Source organism: Lissotriton vulgaris, chromosome 6, assembly GCF_964263255.1.
Source record: "Lissotriton vulgaris chromosome 6, aLisVul1.2, whole genome shotgun sequence".
NCBI lineage: Eukaryota > Metazoa > Chordata > Amphibia > Caudata > Salamandridae > Lissotriton > Lissotriton vulgaris.
The window spans coordinates 1,269,736,503-1,269,764,368 of record NC_141694.1 but is presented as its reverse complement, the minus strand read 5'-3'; the positions used below and the strand labels follow the sequence as shown (position 1 = coordinate 1,269,764,368).

The 27,866-nt window shown below is 44.5% G+C and overlaps 1 protein-coding gene across 4 annotated transcripts in view; it reads left to right on the top strand.

The window, feature by feature from the left end:
• The window catches only part of IPCEF1 (interaction protein for cytohesin exchange factors 1), a 511,939-nt gene that overhangs the window by 176,351 nt on the left and 307,722 nt on the right, over nucleotides 1–27,866 (top strand). For 3 of the 4 annotated variants that reach the window (XM_086927393.1, XM_086927391.1, XM_086927392.1), the window contains exons 3-4: nucleotides 8,594–8,630; nucleotides 10,051–10,223. In XM_086927393.1, coding sequence (XP_086783519.1) covers nucleotides 8,594–8,630; nucleotides 10,051–10,223 — 210 coding nt within the window. Of the gene's footprint in view, nucleotides 1–8,593; nucleotides 8,631–8,790; nucleotides 9,539–10,050; nucleotides 10,224–27,866 lie in introns of those variants that run through there. The other variant, XM_086927394.1, reaches the window with a different exon arrangement.

Below are 27,866 nucleotides of genomic sequence, written 5' to 3'. Positions count from 1 at the left end.
TGTCCCGTGCTAGGACAACAGTGTAGAAAATGTGGAAGATGTAATAAATGTGCAGGTACAAAAGAGATAAAAAAGAAACCTCGAATAAGAAGGAGAGTTGGAACAAACAAAGTATACCTGAGACTAAAAAGAAAGTAGGGAATGAGAAATATATAAGGCAGATGCAAAGAGTTGAACATGACTATGATGACGAAGAAGCTGAACAATCTGAGAGATTATACATGACCTGTGAAGAAAGTGAATTTTAACAGGTTAACAGTATCAGTAGAGGAGATATAAAAAAGACAACATCTGTGGATATCCTAGTTGGCTCTCAGAAAGTTCCTTTTGTGCGTTTTAGTGGAGAGACGTGCAGTATCATGTGTGTTACTGAATATCAGAAAATGGAAAACGGCTGTCTCTAAGTCCATCACATGTCAGTCTTTGCCAGTGTTGAGAAAAACATCCAGTTTTATGTTTAGGAAAAGTTGAGGAAGGTCTGCAGTGTGGAGAGATATCCAGCAAAGAGGAAATGCATGTATTGGAAGGTGAAGTTCCTGACCCTTGTTAAGCAGCGTCATAGCTATTAGAGGTCTATTAGCATTGCCTTTTAATGTCATGACAGATTATCCTGTGCTGAGGCAGTATCCAAAATCATTTACAGGACTAGGAAAGCTGAAAGAAAAGACAATTACTTTGCATATTAATTAAGCTGTGAAACCTGTGGCACAAGTTTACAGAAGAGTTCCAATACGTTTGCAGATGAAAGTAGAAAAAGAGATAAATTCACTTCTTCAACAAGGTATTATTTAACCAGTTTCTGGTCCAACACAATGGATATCTAAATTTTTGGTACTTCTGAAAAAAGATACAGAGGATATAAGAATGTGTGTGGATACGCAAGTGCCCAATACAGCGATTGAAAGAGAGGGGCATCCAGATTTGTATTTAAATGACATGATTAGTAGTATTAGTGGTGTGACTACCTTTTCAAAATTAGATCTATTTAATGGACATCATCAATTGGAAATTGATGATCGGACTCGATATATAACAACATTTTTTACGCATTTAGGATTATTTAGGTAGAAAGCATTGAATTTAGATATATACTCAGTTACTGAAATATTTTAGGAAACTATAAAGAATATAATAAGGCCAGTAAGGAATGATATGAACAACAGTGATGAATATGTGTTATTTGGAAAGACACAGAAAGAACATGATCAAGCATTAAATGAAGTGTGTCAACAACTTGTAAAAGCAGGTTTATCGCTAAACCTAGGAAAATGTAAAAATATATCCCTCTGAGTAAAAATTCTTTGGCCATATTTTTTCTCAAGAAGAAATGAGACTTAACTGAATAAAAGTGTTGTCTTTAAATTCAATAGTTACCTCAAAATACATGTCTGAGCTGTGTTCATTCTTAGGAATGGCCAGTTACTGTTCCTGTCTCATAAAGAAATATTGCACTATAAGTACACCTCTTAGAGAATTTACAAAGAAAGGGCGAACGTTTGTTTGGGAAATGGACTTCGAGCATGCTTTTAAACAGATAAAAGACTACATATTATCAGCAGCCAATTTAAAATATTTTGTTCCACAACTGTGCACTGAAGTATTGGTGGATGCTAGTGTTGTGAGACTTGTTGCAATGTTGGTGCAACATAAGCCTGGCAGAGAAACTCCGCAGCATGTGATGTACATGTTTGTTTGATGTTGAACGGAGATACACTCAGCCAGAAAAGAAAGTGTAGCTTTAGTATGGGCTTGTGAGCATTATCATGATTTCATATATGGAAAGCAATTTGTTATAATAACAGACCATCAAGCACTAGTTGCAATTTTTGGAAACCCAGAAATTAAAATACCCCAATGCGCATTGAAAGGTGGGGGAATGAGACTGATGGATTATGATTTCCAGATCATTCATAAACCAGAAAAAGAGTTAAATCCAGCAGGTTATTTGTCTAGATACCCAACTAAAGTGGAGATAAAACAACGGAAGCAGGAGAACATATGTTTTATCATCAGGTCTGCAATGCCAGGCATTATATCAAAAAAATAACTAGTGATGAGGATGAAAGGACCCAGAAAGTAAAAAAGGTTATACTTGAAAACAAATGGAGGTTGATAAATGGCACAACACAATTTCAAGCAAATACAAGAAAAAGTGAAATTTTGCTATTCTGGAACATACACTCAGAGTTATCAATAGCATCCTCTGGAGTGCTTCTAAGGAGGAATAAACTATTCATTCCTACAAGTTTACAAAGACGCGTGGTTGATCTGGCACGTGAAAGCCATAGAGGTGTCTCAGCGACAAAGAACATATTGAGAGAGAATATGAAGGAAATGTGCACTGAACCAGTGGTGGATGCTAATCCTGTGAGACTTGGTGCAATGTTGGTGCAACATAAGCCTGGCAGAGAAACTCCGCAGCATGTGATTGCACATGCTAGTAAATGTTTGTCTGATGTTGAACGGAGATACTCTCAGCCAGAAAAAGAAAGTCTTGCTGTAGTCTGGGCTTGTGAGCATTATCATGATTTCATATATGTAAAGCCATTTGTTATAAGAACAGACCATCAAGCACTATTGTTGCAATTTTTGGAAACTTAAAATTAAAATGCCACCACGCATTGAAAGATGGGGAATGAGACTGATGGATTATGATTTTCATATCATTCAGAAACCAGAAAAGGAGTTTAATCCAGCAGGTTATTTGTCTAGACGCCCTACGAAAATGGAGATAAAACAACAATCGAAAGCAGAAGAACATATGTTTTATCATCAAGTCTGCAATGCCGGGCATTATATCAGAAAAATAACTAGTGATGAGGATGAAAGGATCAAGGAAGTAAAAAAATATATACTTGAAAACAAGTGGAGGTCGATGATGCAACACAATTTCAAGCAAACATAAGAAAAAGTGAAATTTTGCTATTCTGGACCATACACTCAGAGTTATCAATAGCATCCTCTGGAGTGCTTCTAAGGAGGAATAAACTATTAATTCCAACAAGTTTACAAATATGCGTGGTTGATCTGGCACATGAAAGCCATAGAGGTGTCTCGGCAACAAAGAACATATTGAGAGAGACAATGTGGCTTCCAAGACTGGATAGCAAGTAGAGGAAATTGCATGATCCTGTCATTTATGTCAATGCACTACAAAAGAAAGAGTAATGGAAGAACTACACATGTCCAGATTACCTGATGCTGTATGATCTAGTGTGGCGGCAGATTTTTATGGACCACTGGATTCTGGACAATATTTACTGGCATTAACTGATGAATACCTTGTTTTCTGTAAAAGTAGCATTGTCGATGTCAACGTCAGCTGTGCTTCTTATTCTTGATGACATTTTTTCTACCTGCTGAATACCAGTTGTGTTGAAAACAGATAATGGACCACATTTCAGTGCAAATAACTTTTAAAAGTTCATAAATTACTTAGGAATAACTCATGGAAGAGTTATACCAATGTGGCTCAAGTCAATGGAATGGTGGGAAGGTTAATGCTACCATTAAAAAAGCTGTACAAAGAGCAAGGCTATTTCAAATTTCAATAAATCGGGCATTACGTCAGGTTTTGTGAGATCATAGAAATACTCTTCATGGATCTACAGGAAAATGCCCTTCTGAGTTGATGTTTGTTTAGTCGAGGCAAACACAATTGCCGCATCTTCCATCTGTTCCACCAAAAAAGCATGCTGTGATAATGGATAGAGAAGCTAAAGAAAAAATTAAGCACTATGATGACAACAAAAAGAGCATTCGAGACAAAGATTACAATGTAGGAGGTTTGGTGCTTGTAAAGCAACAACAAGTAAGAAAGTCACAAAGTAGATTTCATCTTGCTCTTTTGAAAGTGAAAAAAGTTTATGGGACTGCAGGTATGGCAAAAAGTGATAGCAGAATGATAACAAGAAATAAGACTTTTTTTCAACAAAATTTAATCTGAGCTAATGAAACAAGTAAATGTGCAACACATGGAGAAATACGTAGGAAATATGAGAGAGTTTCACTGAAACCAGATCAGCCAATAGAACATTGTTGAATATTAATATGTGATATTGGTCAGGAAACTCTTTGGTTTTCTGTTGTTTTGTTTCTTATTCTTTTCCTTTGTCTCCCTTCTTTCTTCTTGTTAAACCCACTGGTCTTTCTATTACATACTCATTGAATTCAACACGACATACACATTGGATATATATTTTACAGTTATATGCAATTGTAGAACTCTCCCATAAGCAGCAGAATGTCATCAACATATATGCACTATCCAGAGGTGTTCATAAAACCCAACATTCCCAAATTTGGCAAACCACATACAGTTTCAATGGTCAAGAAATCACATGTTTCAACTATGCCTCGTGACGCAGCCCCTCAGTCACTCAAAAGGCACCAACCAACAATACACCTTGCCCCTTCCGGTGACACTTTATTTGATTATCGGGATCACCAAAAGCAGAAGGAAACAGTTGCTGGATTTTGTCCCTCCACATTAGGCCTTCAGGCACCTAGCAGCACCTTCACAAGTGTTGGATCACTATCCCTCCCGTAGGCAAAAGACTGTGACACTGGAATCTGGTGCACTTCCCAATTGGAGAATTGTTTCCTCTGCGGCGGAGGTGCAAGCTGCAGTGGCTCCAGGCAACCAGCCATGGGTGCCCACAAAGCACAATCAGACCTCTCAGGTCCAGTCATGATATTCTCCACAACAGAGCCAATTGTAGCGTGGGTTCAGGAAGAGAGAGCCAGTGACCTCGGTCTGAGGCCACATTGGCACTGTTATCCTCCTGATCTGGAGGTCAGAGACAGTCTAGGCTGCCAGCTTAAGTCCCATGTACTTGTCCAATTTCCTCGAACACCCATTGGACACTACACGCTACACGGTGCAAGTGAGCACAGGTTTCCGGTTGTAAGCAAGTGACCCTCAAGCTCAGCAAACTTCCCCCACACTCTTCGAACTCCTCCCGTTCCGGCACCCCAGGTAGGCCGCTGGTCTTTACGAGCACACTCCTCAGCACAGTGTGATTATGGCGTACGTCTGGATAGTCCTTGTCCCAACTGACAATCACTTCCACCTTTTTCTGCTTCACCCTGAGATGTCCTTATGATCTCATGGAAATGGGAAGGACATTTCTGAACCTGGGATCTCGTGGACAGGATGCCAGTGAACTGGCCCTTGAGTAGTGCTTAGGGACGGCTGGCAATTAGCTGCAGGCCAACAACATCCATCCAGGCAAAATCCACCAAGTGATAGTCCGCTTCCTAGAGCACGACAAGCCCCAGGCCACCACAAGTCTGGGGATATCCAGTTGCAGTTTAGTTGCAGTTCCTCCTCCCTCAATAGTTCCTCTTGTTGATGTCCCAGCATCCAACCAGCGTAGTATGGTTCCAATCCCCAAAGTGTATCTAACGCCTTAGGCCAGATCCCCAGTAGTTATACCCACAATGGCCTTTGAAGATGAGATCAGTTCAAAAGCCTACCTTTGAAATGCACTGGCCCTCTCTAAATTCTGTCCTGTCTGCCATCCTACCCAGGAGGCTTGATCAGTATCTTTAGTGGGGCCAAGACCCTACCCCTTAGAATGCAGGTGCCAATTCCACCCCCACCTATCTGTCCCAGGAAGGCCTCTCAGAGTCAGAGGTCTTCAGTTTCCCTTGATCCCTAGTTTATGGCTGTCTCATCAGGAATTTACAGATGTAGCTGCCCCCCCAGCATCCAGATGTGGATTGGAGAAAGGGTGACAGGCACACAGAGGCAACGAGCGCAGAAAAGTCCACTTTCCCAAAGTGGTATTTCCATGTTAGTAATATTGAATCCAATCTCACTACCAGAGAGGATTTGCCATTACCAACTCATCTATATCAAACACCATATTGCCACTCTTCTGCCCATAGGAAAACAGTTAAATAGCCTTCCCACAATTCCCTCATGCTAATCCAATGCGAGAAGCAGGCCCTACTGTACTGAACACACCATCCAGTACCATTCACTACTAGGGCATGTAGCGCACACACGCACATACCCTACCTCTTCCAAACACCACATTGTGTCCCCAGGAAACACTCTGATCTAGCAAGAGACATGCAGAACATTTGCAAGTTGCTTTTTAAATACCAAGCCGAGTAACAGTAAACTGCACACACAGACTCAGTTGTGGCAAACTGTGGCACGTTTGAAGAGCTACCTCCTTGGGTGGCACAACCAGTGCTGCAGGCCCACGGAGGAGCATTTGAGTTACATGCCTAAGGTATATGTCTTACCCCTTGACAGGGACTTAAAGCTAACTCAAATCAGCCAATCATGTATACACAAATCCCCATGTATATGACAAGCAGTGCTTTGGCATGGAATGGCAGTGTCAAAAAAGCTCAAAGACCTAAGGCTAGTACATAGATCAGTGGAAAACTGGGAGTGACAAAAGCAAAAAGTTAAGGGAAAGCACCCAAAGAAAAGGCTTTTCCAACACTTCTCTATTAAAATAAAGGGGGAGCAATGTAATGATATAGTATCATATATTAGAATGCCTGTGTTGGAAAGTTGAAGGGAAATAGAATGTACACTGTTCAGTTTGTGAATAAAGGGGGGAGCAATGTAATGATATGGGGCCATATATATTATTCCAAATTGCGATTGCAAAGGCGTTTGCAATTGCAATTGGGCTTAGTGGTATGTAGGAATGAAAAACAACTTCGCAAAATAAGGATTTGCAAAATGTGCGATTCCCTATTTTGCGATTGCATTTAAGGAATCGCAAATTGCGATTCCTTAAATGCAATGTAAGATGCACAGAAAAAGTTCAATTTGGTCTTCTCTCTTTCTTTTCCCCATGTGTTCCACCCAGTACCATGTAAATATGCTCTTAATTTTCAATAAAAAATTACTGAAATCAAGAAATCGCAAATTACTACCAACTTCAAGTTGGTGCTAATTTGCGATTTCTTGGAAAAATGCACTTTTTTGCATTTTTCAAAGTGCCATGTGGCGCACATATGTGCACATTTAAGGGGTGCAACAGGGTGTCCTTTTGACACCCTGACACCCGTGAAATTGCATTCTCAATTTGCGATTCTCTAATTGAGAATCGCAAATTGACAAAGTCTTCCTATTCATTCCTAGGCCCATAGGAATGAATGGGGAGGTATTCCTTAATTGCGAATCGCAGTTTGTGATTTGCAATTAAGGAATATGTAGGATTTGCAATATTATTTGCATATCCTACATACATAGCGTTTTGCAATTCTCAAATAGCGATTCGCAAAACATCGCTATTTGAGAATCGCAAAAGAACATTTTGATACATATGGCTCCAAAGTATAATGAAATAGAATGTTTGTGTTGGAAAGTTGAAGGGAAATAGAATGTACACAGTTCAGTTAGTGAGAGTGCTGAAAGGAAGAGCACCAGTATACTGAATAAATATATTCAGATGCTGTGCCGACTACGAGTTGCTCATTGTAACTATTACAGGGGGGATATTTCTACAGGAAGGGCCGGGCGGCATGGTCACAGCAGCGTGGACTGCAGCTGAATGGCGTAACAGGGGGGACACTTAGTTTCCTTCATCCATTATTACAACTGGGGGGCGGGGATGTGGCTTATGGAGAAGTGTGCTCAATGGTTGGAGCGGCAGACCCTGATGCAGAGGTCTGGCCCGGGACCAGGGTTCAATTCCCGCCTCGGCGGGTCTTGGGCTCAAAATTCCACGGACCTGATAATTCTCGCCTCGGTGCCTATTCCAATCATGGAGTCCCACTCTGCAACTCTGGGCAATAGCTTGCTTAATCTCCACAACGGCCCCCACAACGCTAAGGATGCCTGGCCTCCACCTTGGGGGTGCCCAGGAGTGGACGCCTCACAGGGAAAGCCAGGATGGGTTCCACAGCGGTATTCGTACAAGCGCCTTGAGACCCTTGCAGGTGAGTAGTGCGCTATACAAGTATCAATTTACATTTTATGGGGTAGAGTGGCCAACCTTGAAGCTGGGGAACCCGGTTCAAGCCTGGTGGGAGGCTCGCACATCCTGTGAACCTGGGCAAATTACTTCATCTCCCCATGCCTAAAAAAATGAATGCGTCACTCCATAATGCAACTGGAGCTCATGTAAAGCGCTCTGATACCTTCAGGTCGAGTTAGCGCTTCATAAAACTGCTGTGAAGCTGAATTGGTGCTGTCCATGTGGAAAGGGTGGTCGTGAAACAGTTCATCTGGGTCTGGTTTTGAGTTCTTGTCTTTGTGTCTTTACTGTCTAGATTTCTGCACCATGCAGCACAGTGTTTCACTGAGCACCCACCTTCATCTCTCGCGCAGCCCAAGCACAACTTTAGGAAATGCCAGTGGTTGCTGATGGTGTGACAAGGGCTGGCCTCGGGGAGTCGCTGCAGCTTCCCCCACAGCTTTGCGTGCTTCTACTACAGCGCCTACACGCGCGCTTCGTCCAGTGCTCACGTTCAGCACTGAGCGCCTTTGCTAGAATGTGCCCTTCCTGCTAACCCTCTCTCAGACCCTCCCCGCCACTCCCCCCTTGAGCAGCACCCTCCTTCCTTTCTTGACAAATGTTACGGCACAATCGGACATTTCCTTCTTTCCTTCCTGCAGGTTTCATTGCGTCAGAAGCCGACCAAGAAATCCCGAGGTAAATGGCATTTTTTAACTATTGTTTCTCGTGCCTGCGGGTTGGGGGGGGGAGGGGAGGGGCACAGCCTGCTTGCGGCAGTTTAGTTCTGTGTGCTGGGCACAGAGTGGCATCGGCTTGGCAGCTGTTCTAACGGGGCGGAATCCTAGTGGGTATGTTGGGGGGAAAGGCAGCGGGGTTGAGAAAGGGGGGAGAGGACTGCGAGTGAGAAGAGGGAGAGAGATAAAGAGGGGGAATGAAAGAGTGAGAGGATGCGAGGGAACGTGCGAGGGTGCAGGAGGACAGCACGAATGACAAACTAGAGAGAGCGAGCGAGGATGAGTGAGAGAGAATGAAACGGGGCAGAGACTGATAGAACAAAAGTGCGTAAGAAATAGAGAAGAAGGGAAGAGACTGACCGAGAAAGAGTGCGAAAGAGACCGGATTCATAGAGAAATTGTGTTAAAGGGAGCGCAAGAGGCCAGATTGAAAGAGACAGAGTGCGTGTGGCAAAAATTGAAACAAAGCGAGGCACAGAGAGAGCGACTGATAGATAAAGAGTGCGAAAGAAAGAAAGAGATTGAGAGAGAAAGCGTGTGAGGCAAGAGCTGAGGTAGAGTCAGAGAGAAAGAGAAGCAAGCAGGTTGAGAGCGGCGTGGAACAGTACCGGGGCGTGGGGAGACAGGTGGCAGAGGGGAAGGGCGGCACGGAGCTTTAGAAACAGAATAATAATGACGACGAGTGGGGAAAAAAGCGAAGAAATAAGTGAGATGTTGTGTTAAACTGAGAGTCCGACAAATATGGGACGTGGTAGACGAAGAGAGGAGACGACTGGAATAATGCACATCAGGGAACAGAGAGCGTTTTCTCACTTTTAGACACGCACTCGCCTGTGACGGACACAGTGCATTCTCGCTGAAACAATTCAGGTGAGACGCTGCGTGTCCGGGTGATTGTGTGTTGTTTGTTGAGAGGGGAATGTGTTTACCTTTAATACTTGATGACTTGCGGTGAATGCCTCTATCCACCGCTACCACACAGTTCCTACTGAGGGTGTTAGTGTTCTACGACGGGCTGTCAATATTGCAGATAGCGCAACCGAGGCACAGAAAGATAAAATGATGTGCACAAGATTACACAGTAAGGGAAAATGGGGACGCCGGGATTGGAGCTCAGGCTCACCTGGTACACGAACAGCTAGGAGAGGAGAGCTAGCTTCCAGAAGAAGGTGTGCAGGGGGTCCTTGGGGTGTAGCTTTCATGTGTGCAGTAGGTGCAGCGGCACCGGGGCCAGAAGCCTAGTGAACACCATTTTCCGTGTCCTTCGTTGCACTAGGGAACATTATACCGAGGAGGCTAACACAGCCATTTTCGGGGTGCAGGGATGCTCAGTATGTGTAGGGGCAGTTATCCCTTCTGACCCCATCTCTTGGCCCCCGCAGGCAGCATTTTCTCCATGAGCCGAAGAAGGATCTCGTGCAAGGACCTGGGGCACACCGACTGCCAGGGCTGGCTCTACAAGAAGAAGGAGAAGGGGGCCTTCCTGGGCAACAAATGGAAGAAGTTCTGGTCTGTGCTGAAGGAGTCTGCGCTCTACTGGTACACCAGCCAGATGGTGAGTCCCCGTGAAACTGGCACCCCCACCCCAAAGCCTCCATCACTAATGTTACATGCCATGCATCATGAAAGCAGACCACACAGCCGTGTGGTTGGGCAAACTTGTCATACGTTTATTAATCGAAGTGACACATCAGTTAGAATAACTTACAACAGGGGCACTGGAATTGTGCGGCAGGAGAAAATCAAAGGATGCTGTATGGTTGATTAATTTATGTGGCAAGAAAGGCCAAATTATGCGGTGTAAAGCGAGAGATTTTGGGATAGTATTGCTTCATTGTTTTGTAATTGGTACACATGGTAACAATGTCTGGGCAGAGATGTTACCTTATTATTTCTAATGTAATGACCATACAAAGCAGCATGCAACTGAAAGATGACTAGCCAACATTTGTGAAGGCGCTTCCACTGCTCAGGAACGTTTGTCACCATGTGCTTAGTAACTTTTGATCTGTTTGAGCCAGTAAAAATTTTTTGTTGTTAAGATCTGCAGATTATGCATCAGATGATGGATTATGTGGCAAACTTGGCGAATACATAATCATGCAGAAAATGCTGCCGCCACATAATCGTATAATTCAAGTGGCCCTAATTCACAGGCTGGGCTACTCAGGTGTGCAGCGTCATGACATTTTTTTTTTTTTTGCAGCTGCGGGAAAAAAGAGGGGGGACTGAGGTTCAAGCCCTCCTAAATACCCCATGGTCCCTGCAGAAGTGGTTCAGAATGTGACGTGGTCACGCGATTATGGGCCAGCTCCTGTTCTGGCTGTGGTTTGTTTAGAATGGCCAAATGACCATAAAAAAATCTACTTATCTCAGCTGGTGTGAAATACCAATAAGACTGTTACCCTTAAAGTCACCATGTTGGCAACGTGGCCAGTTGCATTTTGGGTACTGCAGATTTAATGAGCATATTTGACACTGCAAGAGTTTCGGTAACACTTTTGCTCATTCAAATAGAGTAGCATTGTATTGCATTGTGTTGAATGTCAGGGAGGGTTTTGACTTTGGCGAGCGATGGTAAAGAGAATCAACCTTCACACTCACCTGATTTCACGAATTTGCACCAACTGAACCAGGTAGAAACAACAAATGGACTGATCAAGAGGTGCAAAAGGTGTGTTTTTTGTGCTCATCAATCATTGCAAATGCTGATTTTGCAGGGCGCGTATGTAACCTGTCACTCTGGGTGGATACCAAAACTGTTTGTACTTACCTCGGTGCACGAGCAACCTTGGCCGATGGCCCGTGGAGCTGTCATATGCAGCTATAGAGGAGTCTGGTCCTGGTTTCACCCCATCGGCCGTCACCTACCCGACGATCATCTGACATTGTTTTTCCTGTTTCCCTGTTGTGTTTCCTTCCCTCCCCCTCCTCCTCCCTCCATAAGTCTTTGATTTAACTGATGTAACCTGTAACTCGCTGATCCTCATGTAAAGCTCTCTGATACCTCCGGGTCTAGCCAGCGCTGTATAAAACTTTTCAAATAAATAAACAAATAAATAAGGGGTGATATGTTCACACTTTACAAATATGGATTATTATTATTATTAAATTTCATTGCAAAATGACTCTGCACGAATGTAAATGCAGGTAGGCTTTCCTACCACATGCTGTATAGACTTATCCTGGGTAATGGAGGAGTTTACACGTTACCCGCAGTCACCTGCAGTGACTAAAGTCTTACTGTCTAATTGAAGATTCAAATAAGGACACATAAACACATAGAAAATAGGAATGTGATGGGCTCGTGTTTTTTCAAAGCAATTAAACTGGGAGCTAGAAAGCACCACACATTTTTTCATATAAGGGATGTAAGCCACAGGGTGGTACTGTGATTTTCCTGGAATCTTGCATCATAAAAGTGCAGAAGCCAGGATTTGACTTTTGGATCAGTTTGTCCGCGTCCACAGCTGTCAAACCAGAAACTAAACTCCATCCCCTCCTAAGGCATACTCAACGTCTACGCCATTGTCAAAGGGTTTGTAAAACCTTAGAAATCTCCATCCTACAACATTTGATTCAATCCCAACCTCTATCCTTCATGTACGTTATTGACACTGCTTTTACCCCATACAAGCTGCCCCGGTTAAAGTGGGTTCACTATTTCTTTTGTTGCATTTCAATTTTTTACTACTGAGAACAATAGAAGTAAGGTATATCACACATTTAATAGTTGTCCTTTTCTGTGACTATAACATTCTATGCATACCACATCACTACAAGCAATTTGTCAAATTCTATGATTGTTCAACGGAATATCGAAGCTAGGTATATAGTGATATATTAATATCAGGGCTAGAATATTGAAGGACAAAATATCAAAAGTTAAGTGGATATAAAGGAAGCATAGATTTACTATTCCTAATGCCAAATATACATGCTGTGAATATATATATATATATATATATATATATATATATATATATATATATATATATTGTCAAGGTACATGTATGTGGAGTTAAGTGTGGAAAATCTATCCTTCATTACCATAGGATATTTTGTCCTTCAATATCGTGCCCATGATATTTAGCGCCATCAAGATTCCTAATTCGATATTCGAGGAGTACATCAACTAAACATAACATAATGATGTCTTTATTTGCATTACCATTAACATTTCCCCTCCTTCCTCTCCTTGTCACATACAACCCCTAAACCTACCTTTATGTAAGAAAAGTTATCTCTATAGAGTTATGAATACTTACCTTTCTGTTTAATAAGCATCGTCTCCTTTTTAGATGTTCCTCATTATCCACCAGAATGATTGCTCGATATAAAACCGTTCACACGTTCTGTTTTACTGTTATGTATGCCATTGTGAAACACCACCTTATGCTCTATGGTGTTTCTCTCTTTCCCAGCCTCTTAATACCTTTACCCCCCCCCCCCCCCCCCGCCCCAGGAAATAACCCTTAATGCACCAGCTCTCTTGTGATATCTGAAACACTCAGTTATTACTCCAGGGGATCCAGGATTGAGCCTTGGCCCAGAGTGGTGTACAATCATTGTCCATGTCCCCCTCTTGGTGAATGCACCCCAGCCTTCTTCAACTTGTAATGTACATGTAAATGTAATGTAATTTGATACTTGTATAGCGCACTACTCACCCGCAAGGGTCTCAAGGCGCTTGTACGAATACCACTGTGGAACCCATCCTGGCTTTCCCTGTGAGGCGTCCACTCCTGGGCACCCCCAAGGTGGAGGCCAGGCTTCCTTAGCGTTGTGGGGGCCGTTGTGGAGATTAAGCAAGCTATTGCCCAGAGTTGCAGAGTGGGACTCCATGATTGGAATAGGCACCGAGGTGAGAATTATCAGGTCAGTGGAATTTTGAGCCCAAGATCCGCCGAGGCGGGGAATTGAACCCTGGTCCCGGGCTAGACCTTTGCATCAGGGTCTGCCGCTCTAACAATTGAGCCACACTTCTCCACACTTGTGACAATTTGCCCTTCACCTTTATTCTCACAGATGCTATTTTATATATTTCATCTAGCCTGTCATTATGTGATGGTGCTGAGAGTGATTTCCAGGGTGTAGGGTCCCTGTTTTAGTTACAGACAAAGCAGTGGCCACCCATCTCTTAGCGCGTTGCAATACTGTCAGGTGGTCTATAACATTGTACAGCATCACCATTCTGGCAGTCAGCATATTTTGACATTTAGTTCTGAAATCATTGCTTTCCATATGGATTCCCAAATTCTTTCTAGGGATGTACCTTTCCATAATATATAAGCAATATTTTCCATCACCTATAAATATTAACACAAAAGTTACCAGAAAACATTATTCCTATTGGAGATGAATATAGACCAGAGATGATTCCCCTAAATTCTTTCCATATCATCAAATAATAGAATATGGGGATGTCAGTAGGGTACATTGTGCTTCCCCAATATTGCTTTAATACAGCGGGTTACTTCAAGTTCCTATGATTTTGGGATTGCGTCCCAGGGGAATCAGCCCTTCAGATGGCCTCAATCCGATCTGAAGTACTTAGGGCAGTGGCGGCTCGCAGAAGGAGTACTGCGGGGCGGGACAGTGGGGCGGGATATGGGAGGGGCAAGGTGAGGGGTTAGTGGAGTCAGACATACGACGGCAAGGAGTATAGTAAGTAAGTAAATAAATAAATAAAACGGTTTACCCTGGCTCGCTGCATCGCCAAATCGCCGATGCAGCGAGCGCAAGCTTAATAGTCTTATTTATTTATTTAGTTTCTTTACTCCTTGCCGTCGTATGACTCCAACTACCCCCCCACCCTGACCCTCCCCCGCCTCACCCCGCCCAGCAGCACTCTCTCTGCGAGCCGCCACTGACTTAAGGATCTATATTAACAGGGGACTGGAGAATACAGTACATGAGAGTATAAAACTATTGTTCAAAAGAATGAAAACGGAATTTTTAAAATAGTCTAAATTGCAGGTATCTCCGTGGGGCAAGAGGCAAATCATAACATAAAAATGAACGTCACCCACAGGCTCAAGTCTATGTTTGGTCTATTACTATTGAAATTGTCAGAGGGATTATTAAATGTATTTGAGAAATAGACCAAAACGTTCATATAGGAGTAGGTGGGAATAGTCCTAGAAGCTTCGAGTGTGTGTGTGGGGCTGGGGTGTTTGGGATGCTACACACCCCCATAAATGTATTTTCTGCTAAATAGTTGGGTGCTGGTGCTCTCTTAGTCAGGTATGATGAGGTGTATATCGGATATCAACAGGAATGTTTACATACACAGACAAAAACACACACATACTTATCCCTCTCTGTTTTGAAAGTCTTAAGCAATGTTGGTTATTTTACAAAATCAGGAGTTTTCTCTCAGTTTGGGGCATATGTACAAAAAAATGTTGACGCACGGAGCTTTGCCAAATTTGGCAGTGCTGCGCTCTGACATTTTCCAAATGCAGGGATGCGCCATATTTACTGCGATGTGTTGCCTGTGTGTTCCCTAGAGCTGGTGCTAAAATAAGTTGCCTAGCACCAACGCATGCACTCTTGCACCATAGTGCAATGGTCCCTGTGTTGCAGGGAATGATTGTTTATGTGCAGGAAGGTGTCCCTTCCTTTACAATAACATTCCATTATAGCTATATGTTACTTCCATGTGAGCTGCAGGATGCAGCACAAATAGAAGTAGCAAAGTGTCATTATTTAATTATTGTTTATATGCAGAAAGAGACACCTTCCTGCGTATAAACAATCATGAATGGTTGCTCTTTCTACGTGTGCTGCAGAATGACATAGAAAAAGCAAAGCAAAAATGAGAAGAAATAAAAGCATTTCTTCTCATGCACCATTCTAACGCCTACTCTTGCATGGCGTTAGTTTTTGGGGATGCATAGATTTATACCCCTATGTAAATCTGGGACAGCATCAAAAAGCAATGGGTGTTGCGGTGGAACGATTCAACAACACCCCTGGCACGCCCCTTTCACGGAAATACCTGCATGAAAGGGTACCATAGTTGGAAAGGAGCATTAAGCCACAAAAAGTGGCTGAACGCCACTTTGTAAATATGGAGCATGGCTTTGCGCCTCAGAAACACCGTTCCTGTGGTGCAATGCCCTTGTAAATATGCCTGTTAGTACCCCTACCAATCAGCATTGTTCTCCCTTTCCATAGCCCCTTTAGCCCCTGTCATGCACCCTGCTTGCTGTATGTCAACATCTTTTTTGGAAAATCTGAAGCTTACACCCCCTCAGTCTTACTGACCAGTGGCATCACCACATACTAAAAGAGGAGGGGCGGGGGCACATGGGGAGGAAGAACAGGTGGGGGAGCGTGGGAGGGGTCCCAGGAGGACGATAGAGTGTTTACAATAATTATAAAAAATAAAATAAAAAGTTAAGATTATGGGTGGAATGGCAACTGATGCCAAAAGATGCCTACTAAATATCTGGGAACCCACATACCTGAATAGTAAGGATAAAACATGGGCGCCACGGGGCCTGATGGTAGCTAAAAGAAACGCGGCCATAATGTGGGGTGCAAGTGTAGCTCCTACAGTGAAGGCTGGAAAAGCTGACATGCACTGATGCATAATGAGGAAGGAAACTGTTTATATTGCAAGAGGCTGCCCGAAAAAATGGTCACAAATATGGGGTAAGTGGAATGACTATTGCGGTAATATCTGTGTCCCACCAGTTGTCCCCTCTTCTTCTGTTTTAGGTACACCGTAAATAATGTAAAACAGGAATGCAAAGTATTGAAATGTGTAACTGATCTCTGTATGTAAAATTACGTCAAACCAGAAAAGATATAATTGATTGTAAGATATAAATGTCGCATCACTGTTATCAATAAAAATATTTAAAACAAACAAAAAAAGTTAAGATTACCTGCTGCCGGCCTCCTACTGCATTGCGACTCAGTGCTGTGACTTCCTTGTCCACGCAGACACACTGTGACTAGTTCACAGACTCCCTCTCCAATCCTCTTGCTGCATAGCAGTGCAGGGATTGGCCTGAGCGGGCTGGAAAGACGCTCTGCTCATGGAGTCTGTGGGGTTTTTCTAACCCGGTTGTTCGATACAGCCGGGTTGGAAAAACCTAAGTACGCATGTGTGTTTTGGTCAGCCTGAGACGGCCGGCCAAACACACAGGAGCACTTAGGGAGTGCACCTAGCACTCCTCCTCCCCCTCCCATGCCTCGGCCCTGCCCCTTCCTGTACACTCTGGCTGAGCCAGCAGCTTAAATATAAAACCATAATGAAATGTAATTTTATTTTCTTTGCTGCTGGCTCTGAGCCAGTGGGGCGACGCTCCTCCACCATTGCGGAGGGGCCGACCCTGTTACTGAGCAAGCCACGCCCCTGAACATGACAAATTCTAAGCTACAGGCTGATGCAAGAGCCAATTACTGGTTCCTCCCAGCCATGGAATCTTATTGGTTAGTTCATCAGTTAGCAGCAGCCATGTGCATGCTAAAAATGCACAGAGACACCCCTGCATGGGTTCACATAGAAGAGCATATTCTGAACTGGACAGGAGGCTTGATGGCGCTTTACACTGACCACGCCACCGCCAAAATTAACAACAGTCCTATGCTGCATGGAACAGGGCGCAATCGCAGAGTTACACCCAAAAGTGCTCATAAGGTGCAACAGGAAAATAAATACTAAGTGATGAGAATGAGGTTGACTGGTCGATATGGAGTGAAAGGAGATACAATACTTCGATGATCTTGTATCGAAAGGAGGCTTACACCCTTTCATATCATTCGCAACCCATGGTTAGCAACCAAAAGCACACCACATAACCACTAAAGCATGCACAATCTTTGTAGTTTACACTTTCAAGATTCCAGGCATTTAATAATGTATTTGTTCAGTGTAGTGCTACTCTGCCGCTTCAAGGTGTTAGTCATTTTGTGTTAGACCCCCTGGAGACCCCCTGTGTTTTGAGCTTGACGGTGCAGTTTGTCGACAGGAAATGTGATGACTTGTCTCAGTGGCTTAAACCACCTTCCCAACGAACAAAAGATAGTTTTTAAAATATCTGTGCTTTTGACAACATCTTTGTTTTGCCATCTCTGTGCCACTTCCTGAATGCTTGGTGCTTATCAGGGAGAAGCCTAGACGTTTTCGTTTGTTCTTCAGAGACTGTGTTGCCACTTTATTCTGATTAAAAGCCTTTACATGTGTAAAAGCTTTTTCTTGCTGTGTTTTGCCCTTGGCTGGTGGGCCTTAGGTATTTTTTCAATTTTTTTGTAAAGAGGCTAAACCTTAGACTGTTCTGCTGTGCCAAGGGCGCTGCCATGTTATCTGGGTGTAGCTGGAAAAAGCTGTCAGACCCCAGACATCCCATAATCACTCACTCCATGTGCTATCCATGCTTTTTTTCCACAATGTGTTTTTTCCAGGGAAAATCGTGGGGAATGATAGCAGTTTTTCAAATTTTAAAGACATACAGCTATCTCAGTGGGGATGTTTGGTTGAGTGCCCACTTCCACGCAGGCACTCTCGAGACTGCTCTGAAAGGAAGGCGTAATAGGAGAGAGCCCCAAGACCACTATAACCTGGTGTGAGATCACCCCTTACTAAGAGGTGAGAGAAGGGACTAGCAGAAACCTGGAATGTATGCTGTGCATGGCTATACCTATGCTAGTAATAAGCAGTGATAGAAATGGGGAATAACTGACCCCAGGATTCCATGCTTAACTTTGGCACAGAAACTAGTCAATGGCCAGAGGTCTATCCATGTATCAGGTTGGTATCAAACCTCTCAGCACATTAAACCCACACTGATGCCAGTGTGGGATTTAATGAAAAATGCACTCAGAGGGCATCTTAGAGATGCCCCCTGGAGACCTAGCTTGACCTCACCAAGCAATAGCATACCTAATACTAACATCCACCAATTTCCACCAACTTGGTTTTCTTTACTCAGGCCATTGATAGAGGAATCATGTGACAGAAACTGAAACTCTCCATAATGGGACTAACTGGTGCCTGGGTGTATCATGAAAAGAAAGAAAAAGGATCTTGAGAAATGAGACAATAGTGTTGATCTCAGATGCTGAGCTGGCTTAATTAAGAATTCTTGCTTTGTAGTGCCAGCCATGGAAATGAGGCGCTATACATCAGAGATGAGAACTGAAGCACTTTAGTATACCATGGGCATGCAAAATGGATGCCGAATGCTTTAACATGTCAATATGCAAATGCCGGCATGCAGGAGATTGACCAGAATACTGCCCAGGACCACCAGTTTGGTTGAGGATCTGACCAGACACCCAGACTTGGTAATATAGAAGTGCTATGTGAGACATTGTGAAAGACATTCAGGGCGCTGCCTAGGTCTTGTTCTCTCGCATCAAAACTATGGGGCCCATTAGGATGTCGGGCGGAACGCCACCGCCATGCGGGCGGTGGTGATCCGCCCGACATCCAGGTCCGACCGCCACCCATTTCCCCTCCACCATATTAGCATGGGGGGGGGGGGGGGGGGGGGGGCTGGCGGACGAAAAGACCATCTGCTGCTTTTCCACCACAGCTGCCTTGCGACCGGGGCGGAAAAAGTTTAATATGGTGGCAGCTTAAACAGATGCCACGGAAAGGCATGCGGTCTTCCCTTCGGGGCCCCCCTGCGGGCCCCCATGGTGAAGGGGGGGTGGGGGTGCACATGGGGGGTACCTGTGGTACCCCCCTGCATTTGCATACACAATGCGGCAGGCACCGCATGGTGTCTGCCGTTTTGTGTATGCAAATGCATGCAAGCATTTTTAGCATTGTGGAGGGCGGTTCTGCGAGCACCGCCCGCCACAATGTTAAAAATGCATGATGCGCCCGCCACTGTGGCGGGCGCATCCTAATATGCAGTGCGGGACCACCACTCAGCTCGCGGACGGTCCTGTTTTCCGTGAGGGTGGCGGGCGGGCAAAGTCCGCCCGCCATCCTAATGAGCCCGTATGTTAGGATGACCAAATTATTTAAATATTATGTTGCAGTGCAGCAGACGAGACTTGTACAGAATGTATGGCCAAAACAATCTATCTATGGATGTATACCGGAATATCATATACAGAAATACTATCTGACATAAATATAATGAGATTAATATCGTTTTCTGTTATTAACGATGGTAACGTCAAGCGATATTCTGAAAGCAATATTCTGGTAGCCCACCTTTTGGAGATAGCTCATCCCATTGAAATAGAAGCGGCTTCTGTAAATTAAGTCTGCAGCCAACCTCTTCTTGCACCCATGTCTGCAGGGGCACATTTGAACCATTTTATTACAGCAGAGCACAAGTGTATGCGTACAGTTAATACATATCCCTGGAATTCAATCCCAATACAGACATTGAGGGCCTCATTTATGTTTATTTTGCCGTAGGGTAGCGCAGCAGGCCTTGTTGCTAGGGCCGGACTGGCCATAGTGGGTACCGGGCGTTTCCCATGTTTGGGCCTGTTTTTGTTACCGGGGGCTGGCAATATCGGCCGACTATAGCAAAATCGGCCAAAACTAGCCCTAGGATAAAGCTCGCCCCCACTCCCCATCAACCCTCAACCCTGCCTTCCCCGGGGGCTGGCCGAGCAGTTTGCCAGGGCCAGTTTCGGTTCCCAGTCTGGCCCTGCTAGCGGCTGCACTGCCCTACGGCAAAAGAAAAGGGCCGGAATGTGCCGTATTTATTAGATACTTTTTAACAAAAAAGGGGGCTGGGCCCTAAACCACACCCACACTAGGCCTCATCAATAATTATAAGCAGCAAGTTGTGGGTGTGTGTGCTTTACATAAACAACATTTAGACAAAAAACACCTTTACTATTAAAGTGGTTTTGTGTATTTATTACAGTTTTGTAAGTTGATACATTTTCAAACATGAACATTCAATAATTTAAATCAAACCCAAGAAGAACGACAATTTAGAACAAACCATATAACATAAATACCAAATGAAAAAACAGAAATTATTACAAACAAAATACACAATATTACAAACACATGTCGAATCGAGTCAATCAATCCAGTCGCTTCCCGAAAGGCTTCTCTTTTCCTGAGAAGCCTTTCTGACTCGGACCTGCCGGAGAAAAGTGATAGTAGCTGATGCTTCCAAATTCAGGAATCGACTGAATTGATGGACTCGATACGACATGTGTTCCCCAGTGAGGCCTTCGAACACGAAGGTCACCAGGTTGTGAAATCTTCCTGCAACTTTTCTCGCTATTAACTGCACTCAATCAGTGAGCTTAAGAGTTGGAGAAACCTGTAAAAAGAAGACACAACTACACCTGGTGCTTAAACCATATTTTAAAGGTGTTTGACCCAGTCCTGGTCCTGAGGAAGAACCCCAAAGAAATTCTGTGTTCTGAAACGCGATGACCCCATTTCAGCTCGTCATAACTTTAAATCTCAGTCACTCAATCATATAGTAAGCAAACAGGGTAATTTGCCTGTTGCGACAGGCTCATATGACTAGCTGTTGTTGGCAGGCTTTAGTCCTTGAAATTGAAAGTTGTTTTTGCCTCCACATTTCTTGTACAATCTAAGGACTGGTTACCTCAAATTGTTTGTAATATTGTGTATTTTGTTTGTAATACTTTGTGTTTTTTCATTTGTTATTTATGTTATATGGATTGTTCTAAATTGTCGTTCTTCTTAGTTTTGATTTAAAATATTTTTTTTGTCCTCATTCACCTCAGAAAGGAAGATAACGCAAGGAGTCCATTGTTTCTGCCCTTATTTTCAAGAGAGGATACTGACCATTAACTGGACTACTATGATAGGCACCCGCCCTTCTACAGCTTTCTCTCTCGCACTGTGTAAACACCAGAACTGCATTACATTTTAAAAGTGTGACCAGACCCCATACCAGTCAAAGAGTTTATTTGCTGGTGTAATCATTGGATATTATTTCAGATCTTATTTACATAGCTTAGGGTATTAGGAAAATACTTATAGCAACCCTTCTATGGGCTCCAACCAGCTGTAATAACTTCCAGAATGCTTTCTTTTTTTTTACTTTTTTCCAGATAGATCCATCCTGGACATATATACAAGAGACTCTAACCATTCTGCATGTTGAGGTGGTACATTGCTCACCCACTTTCGGCATATCTCTCTCCTGGCTAAGAGCATTGCATAAAACAACATGTCTCTAATACTGCTCGTGTATTCATCCGCAACACATAAAATAACCAGGAAGAGGCTTACCTTTATATGTCGACCCAATATACCTCATATTGTCGTTAACACTCTACCCCAGAAATCACCAATTGGGGGACATTGATAAAACATATGTACATCAGAGGCATCTTTAAGCCCACATTTGGCACAGCTGGATCAACTTCCTTTCCCCATCTTTGATAACTTCTCCGGTGATATGTTCACCTTGTGGAGTGTAAAAGGTGGTTTCTTCTTAAAAACGCAGGTTTAGCAATTTGGTAAAGTGTGTGCATAGATACTTGCCAGATATTTTGCAGCTTCTCTCGTGGCAAGTGATCTCCCCACAATTCTTCGGCTAAGGTGAATTCTCCGTCCATAATGTCGTGTCTGATTTAAAATATTGAATGTTCATGTTTAAAAAATTGATCAACTTACAAAAGTGTAATAAATACACAAAACCACTTTAATAGTCAAGGTGATTTTTGTCTAAAGGTTGTTTACGAGGAGAAATAAAGATATTTCTTATTGTTGAGCCTTCATTCCCCTCCAGGGAAGTTATACGTTTTTGGCGCTGCCTCTGACTTACGATTTCTCGCAAATCCGGGGCAGTGTCAAAAGGCAATGGATGTTGCTGGGAATGCCCCCAGCAGCACCCATGGAACGCCCCTTTGCAAGAACAGACCAATGCAGTTTCCTGTGTGAAAGGGGCACATATTTATAAAGCTATGAAAAATCATGTAACGTGGCTCTACGTGGCCTTAGAAATATGCCAGTGGCACATTGCGCCACTGAAGCATCAAAAAAGTGACGTTCCGGCACCGCAATAGGCCCTATATGGGCACCTTGTGACATCAGGATTAGCCGGGGTCATTGGCTCATTAGGAAAAGAAGCAAAATGAGCTAACAGCAAGCCATACCTACTACATCTGAAGTCTAATGGGGCGCCACAAAAACAATAGCCCTTCCCATTTCAACCATCCGCAGCATTAGGCCCCTGCCCTATACTCATAGATCTGTACCTGAATGGAGATCTGTCTCACAACGAGCATCGCCCCCATGCCTACCTATCCTCACTGTCTGGCCTGTAATCCCCGGGATAGGGGAAGATGAACAACATCACACAGGGCTCCACCCTGTAAATAGCCAATTGAACGTGTCACTCGCGATCAAAGGAGCCCTCTCAGGCTATTTGTAGCTTATCCAACAAGCCCTCCCAGTTCGCTGCAATTGGTCCTACAAAATCCCTGTGCCTCCTCACAACGCAGCACCACTGCCTCAGCCCTACCCCATTTAAGTGTTGCCGCACACCAATGCTCCAAGGTGGGCAGAAAGGCTGCCTTCCAGTTCATGGCGATTAACCCACGCACCATTAACATCACCAAGTCCAAGAAGCGATTTGAAGTGCTCCCCGCATTCCTACTCCTAAACAGCCCCAATAGACCACTTGCCCTGGAGTTAAGGTCCGTTCACCCTGTAGTCAGCTAATACTTGTGTTACCTTACCTCATGCCATAATTTTATCACTACGGGGCAAAGCCAGAACATATGTGCCTTGTCAGCGTCTGTGGCCCAACTGCTCTGAAAGTTGGAGGAAGAGCCAAAAATTGTGTGAAATCTGGATGAGGTGGGATAAGCTCTGTGTAATATGCTATGTTGGATATATTGGAATTTAGCATTACAAGAAAGTTTGCGGGGGTAATAAAGCACCCGTACTCACTATATGTCCCTCCCAGGTCCTGTGAAGGGGCAGCAGGGGGCCCTGTGATGTATGTGACAATATTCGCGTGAGCGACCTGATCAGCAGCGACCGCCACCTCTGGTATGCAACTTGTGCAGCAGGGGGTGTTGCATGGGTTCAGTATCAGTGCTACTCCCCAGGTGGTTGAGTTCAGCCACTAATCAGCTTTAAGCTAGAAAGTGACCTACCCAGAGAACATTGTCAAGTTGCAGTTGTTCGAAGGGGATGAGTGCTCCATCCCAGAACCAGGCATCCAAAGTCCCAACACCAGCCTCCTCCCACATTTCCTAGTCATCCCTCCCAATCAGATCTCTAAAGTGCCGGACGGAGCCTAGCCGTATCTCAGGCATGTACTGGGGAATAGTGTTTTGGCCTCTTAGGAAGCTGGTATGCACCACCTGCAAAAATCGTTGGCCCTCGGTAAACGTCCTTCAGCGGCAAAACGGCCTCTCACCATACGCTGTGCTTGATCCCTTGCAGGCGCACTCAGCTCCATCACTAGTGTTCCTGCCAACCAGCGAGCAGGCCCCTGTAGCTGTGCTGCTAGATAATAGTGTTCAAAATAGAGGGCGTCTACCCTTGTTCCAGAGGAAACCCCCTAACATGGGGTGTAAGGTGCAAAATGTGCTCTGAGGTATGCTCAATGCAAGGTTATGGAAAAAATATAAAAAACAGGAGCATCACCATCTTAGATAGCGACACCCTGCCCTGCACTGTGAGTGGAAGGGCACACCACAATGTCAACTGGGGCTGGAGAGAGGCAGTGGTTCTTTTGAGATTGTCTCAACAAGATCTTGAGGGCTATGATAAATGTTAATCCCTAAGTACCTAAAGGTATGTGGCTCCCAACGAAGTGGGTGTGTGTCTACTATAAATTGCTGCAGCGGGCAGTCCGGATGTACCGGAAACAGGCAGGTTTTGGACCAATTCACTCCTTGTCCTGAGGCGTCCTGGAATTCTGATAGCATACCAGTTATCTCTGTTATACCCTCCCAGATATCGCAAACATAAAAACAGGATATAATCTGCATACAGAGAGACAACATGCTTCACTCCATCCAGTGGTATGCCCCACTTCTGGCCCCACTGTCGAAGCTTTTGTGCCAGGGGCTCCATTGCCACAGCAAAAAGGAGCGGGGAGAAGACACCCCTGGCATGTGCCCTGGTCAACAAGAAACGAGCTGAGACACACTGCCCTATCTTACCTGGGCCATTGGGGCTGGGTGAAAGAGCCTGATCGCTGCAATCTGCTATCAATGCCCATGGAAGCTAGTGTCGATAACATCTGGTTCCAATCAGTGGTGTTGAGTGCTTTTTCCAAGTCCAACACCCCACAGACTGCTTAGGGTCATGCGCAGGGCCAACTCTAACACTCTGTGGAGCATTCAAACATTAAGGGTGATAGATCTACCCAGGATGAATCCGTTTTAATCCAGTTGGACCAAGCGGGGAGATGTTCCAGTAGTCCCACCGCCACGATTTTACTAATAATTTTGTAATCCAACCCAAGCCTGGACATCGGGTGGTAGGATGATAGCCCCAGCAGGTCTCTACCAGGAGACCAACAATGCCTCCTAAAGCATTGGCGGAAGCCTACCCTCCACCAAGGCAGCCTTGTACAATTTCAGCAGCTTAGGGACCAGGAAGCCTTTGTATGCCTTTTAAAACTCAACGGGCAGCCAATCCAAACCTGGGGTGTTGCAGGTGGCTGCACTTCTAATAGCTCCATGGATCTCCTGCTCGGTAATGGGGGTGTTCAGTTCTTCCCTATCTGCTGGCCCAATGACATGTAAGGTAACTCTAGGATTTGGGCCTGATGATCGACGGAGGAGTGTCATAAAGGGCTTAAAAATGTTAAGTAAACGCCCTAAGAATGTCCTCCTGAGTGGTGACCAGGCAGTTGTAGGCGTTTGGATCATGAGGATGGGCAGTTAGAACAGCACTTCGCAGTAGCCATGCTAGCAACTGGCATGATTTGTCGGCATCTGAAATCATTTTGGCCTGATATGCTCGAAAGTCCATACACTGCCGCTGTTCAAGCAGTTGAGCATGGTTCTCTTGCACTGCTTGTAAAGGAAAACCCCCAGCCAGAGAAGCTTGCACCACAGCATCCAGGGCTCCGAGTGTAGTTTACCCCCAGAGGAGAGCCCATTGCTCTTCATCTCTCACACCCACCCTTGCGTGTATGCAAGGACCACCTTCATGGCCTCCCACTCTACTGACCGAGATCTAGCAGTGCCCCAGTTTTCCTTTAGGTAGTTAGAAAGCATGGTGCCCGTGGAATGCCTAAGTACCTGGTCTTCTAATATAGTAGGCTGCAGATGCCAAGTAGGGACCAATAGGCACGTCACCCCCCAGTTAATGTGCAACTGGTAAGTGTTATGATCGGGTAGTGCTTTCTTTAGATATTCGGCACTCACCGCTTACAGTTGTTTGGTGTGATGGTAAAGGATGCGGTCGAGATGGACATGTAAATAATTTGTTAGCAAATAATAAGAGTACTCCCTAGCAGTCGAATGCAATATGCACCAGCCATCTAACAGTGACCAATGTGTGAGCCATGGAGACAGGCAGGCGGCTGTAGTCACCATGGTGAGGTCGGCAAGGGGAGAGGTGCATATGCGGATGCAAAACGCAGTTCAAATCCATGCCCAGCACATCAGGAGAACAGAGAGACATGCCAGGGAGGACTGCATATATGCTCCCAAGCTGGAGGGGTTGGCCATCCAAGTGGCTGTCCATTAGGACATTGCGCTCCTCGGGGTCTATGTCCGTGGCCACACAGCAAAAGGGTACAGAAGGCCTCACCCATATATGGACCCCTCTGGCAAAGCCAGAGTATGCAGTGCTGAAACACTGACTATGCCAACGCTTCAGTAATCTCACTGCCTTAGCTATATGGGTATCCTGAAGAAATACAGTCTAGGTATCCCGTCTCCTATTGTACTGCAGAACTGCGTGTCTTTTACACGCTGCCCCCAAGCTTTGTACATTCCATGTCATGAAGCGCAATTAAATCATGGTGTAATCTGTTTTGGGGGAGGTGGGGGGGGGGGGGGTGGAGAGCTATAATAATACACCTAGGCTTTCCTGTTTTCAGTTTCCATTTTTGGTAAATTCTGGTGTTTATTTTTCCATCGTTTTCAAGTGATTTCATTACTTTAACAAGCATTGGAAATGCAATAGGTCTCGCACCATTAGAGTTAGTGCTTTTAGAATTGTTTATGGTTTTTTTTTGTAAATGTTTAGCATTTTTGTTTCCTGTAGCCAATGCAAATGAATTACAAATAAAAAAAGCCATAAACATTTCTAAAAGCTCTAACTGAAATGGTCTGAGACTTATTGCACTGTGTGAGGGTGAGGTGTTGAGGGTGAGTGAGGGTGAGGGTGGGTGAGGGTGAGTGAGGGTGAGGTGTTGAGTGAGGGTGAGTGAGGGTGAGGGGTTGAGGGTGAGTGAGAGTGAGGGTGAGGGTGAGTGAGGGTGAGGGTGAGTGAGGGTGAGGGTGAGGTGTTGAGGGTGAGGTGTTGAGGGTGAGTGAGGGTGAGGGCGAGTGAGGTGTTGAGGGTGAATGAGGGTGAGGGTGAGTTAGGGTGAGTTGTTGAGGGTGAGTGAGGGTGAGGGGGAGTAGTTGAGGCTGAGTGAGGGTGAGTGAGAGTGAGGGTGAGTGAGGAGTTGAGGGTGCACGTTTGAGGGTGAGGATGTGTTTTTTTTTTAAAATTGCGAAAATAAGTGCTTTGGTAGCATTCTGCTCTTCTACAAGGAGCACATCACAACACAAGAAAACTAGTTTGCTGCAGTGCCAGGAACGACTGTAGCACCGCACAGTTCTCTTTGAGAACCACAAATATGTTTTTATTTATTATTCGTTTTTAATATCAGCCAGGTCTTGGCTGGTCTCACAATGTTTCATAAAAACCATGGCAAAGCAAAATGGGCAGTGGCAAAGCTAAAAGACTGCTAGCCAATTCCAGACAGATCAGCATAGCCAATGCTTGTTTTTTTAGCATCGCTTTTCTGTCTGTTTACTTTATCAGTCGGGGATCGTATGGGCAACGGTAGAACACTTTTTAAAAGGGTTATTCGTGTTTCAAGTATGAACTGATGGGAAAAATATTAGCTGTAGGTGATTTACCTATTTTTAACAGCTCCAACATTACTGGTGATGTGTGGCGGAAGCTGGCCAAGTGGGAAGCCTACTCGTCAGTCAAAGCCAGCCTCTAACTTGAGTTGTAGGAGGGATGCTTTTTAGGAGTCCTTTTACAATGAACTTCCTCTGCCCTCTCTGCTGTCCACGG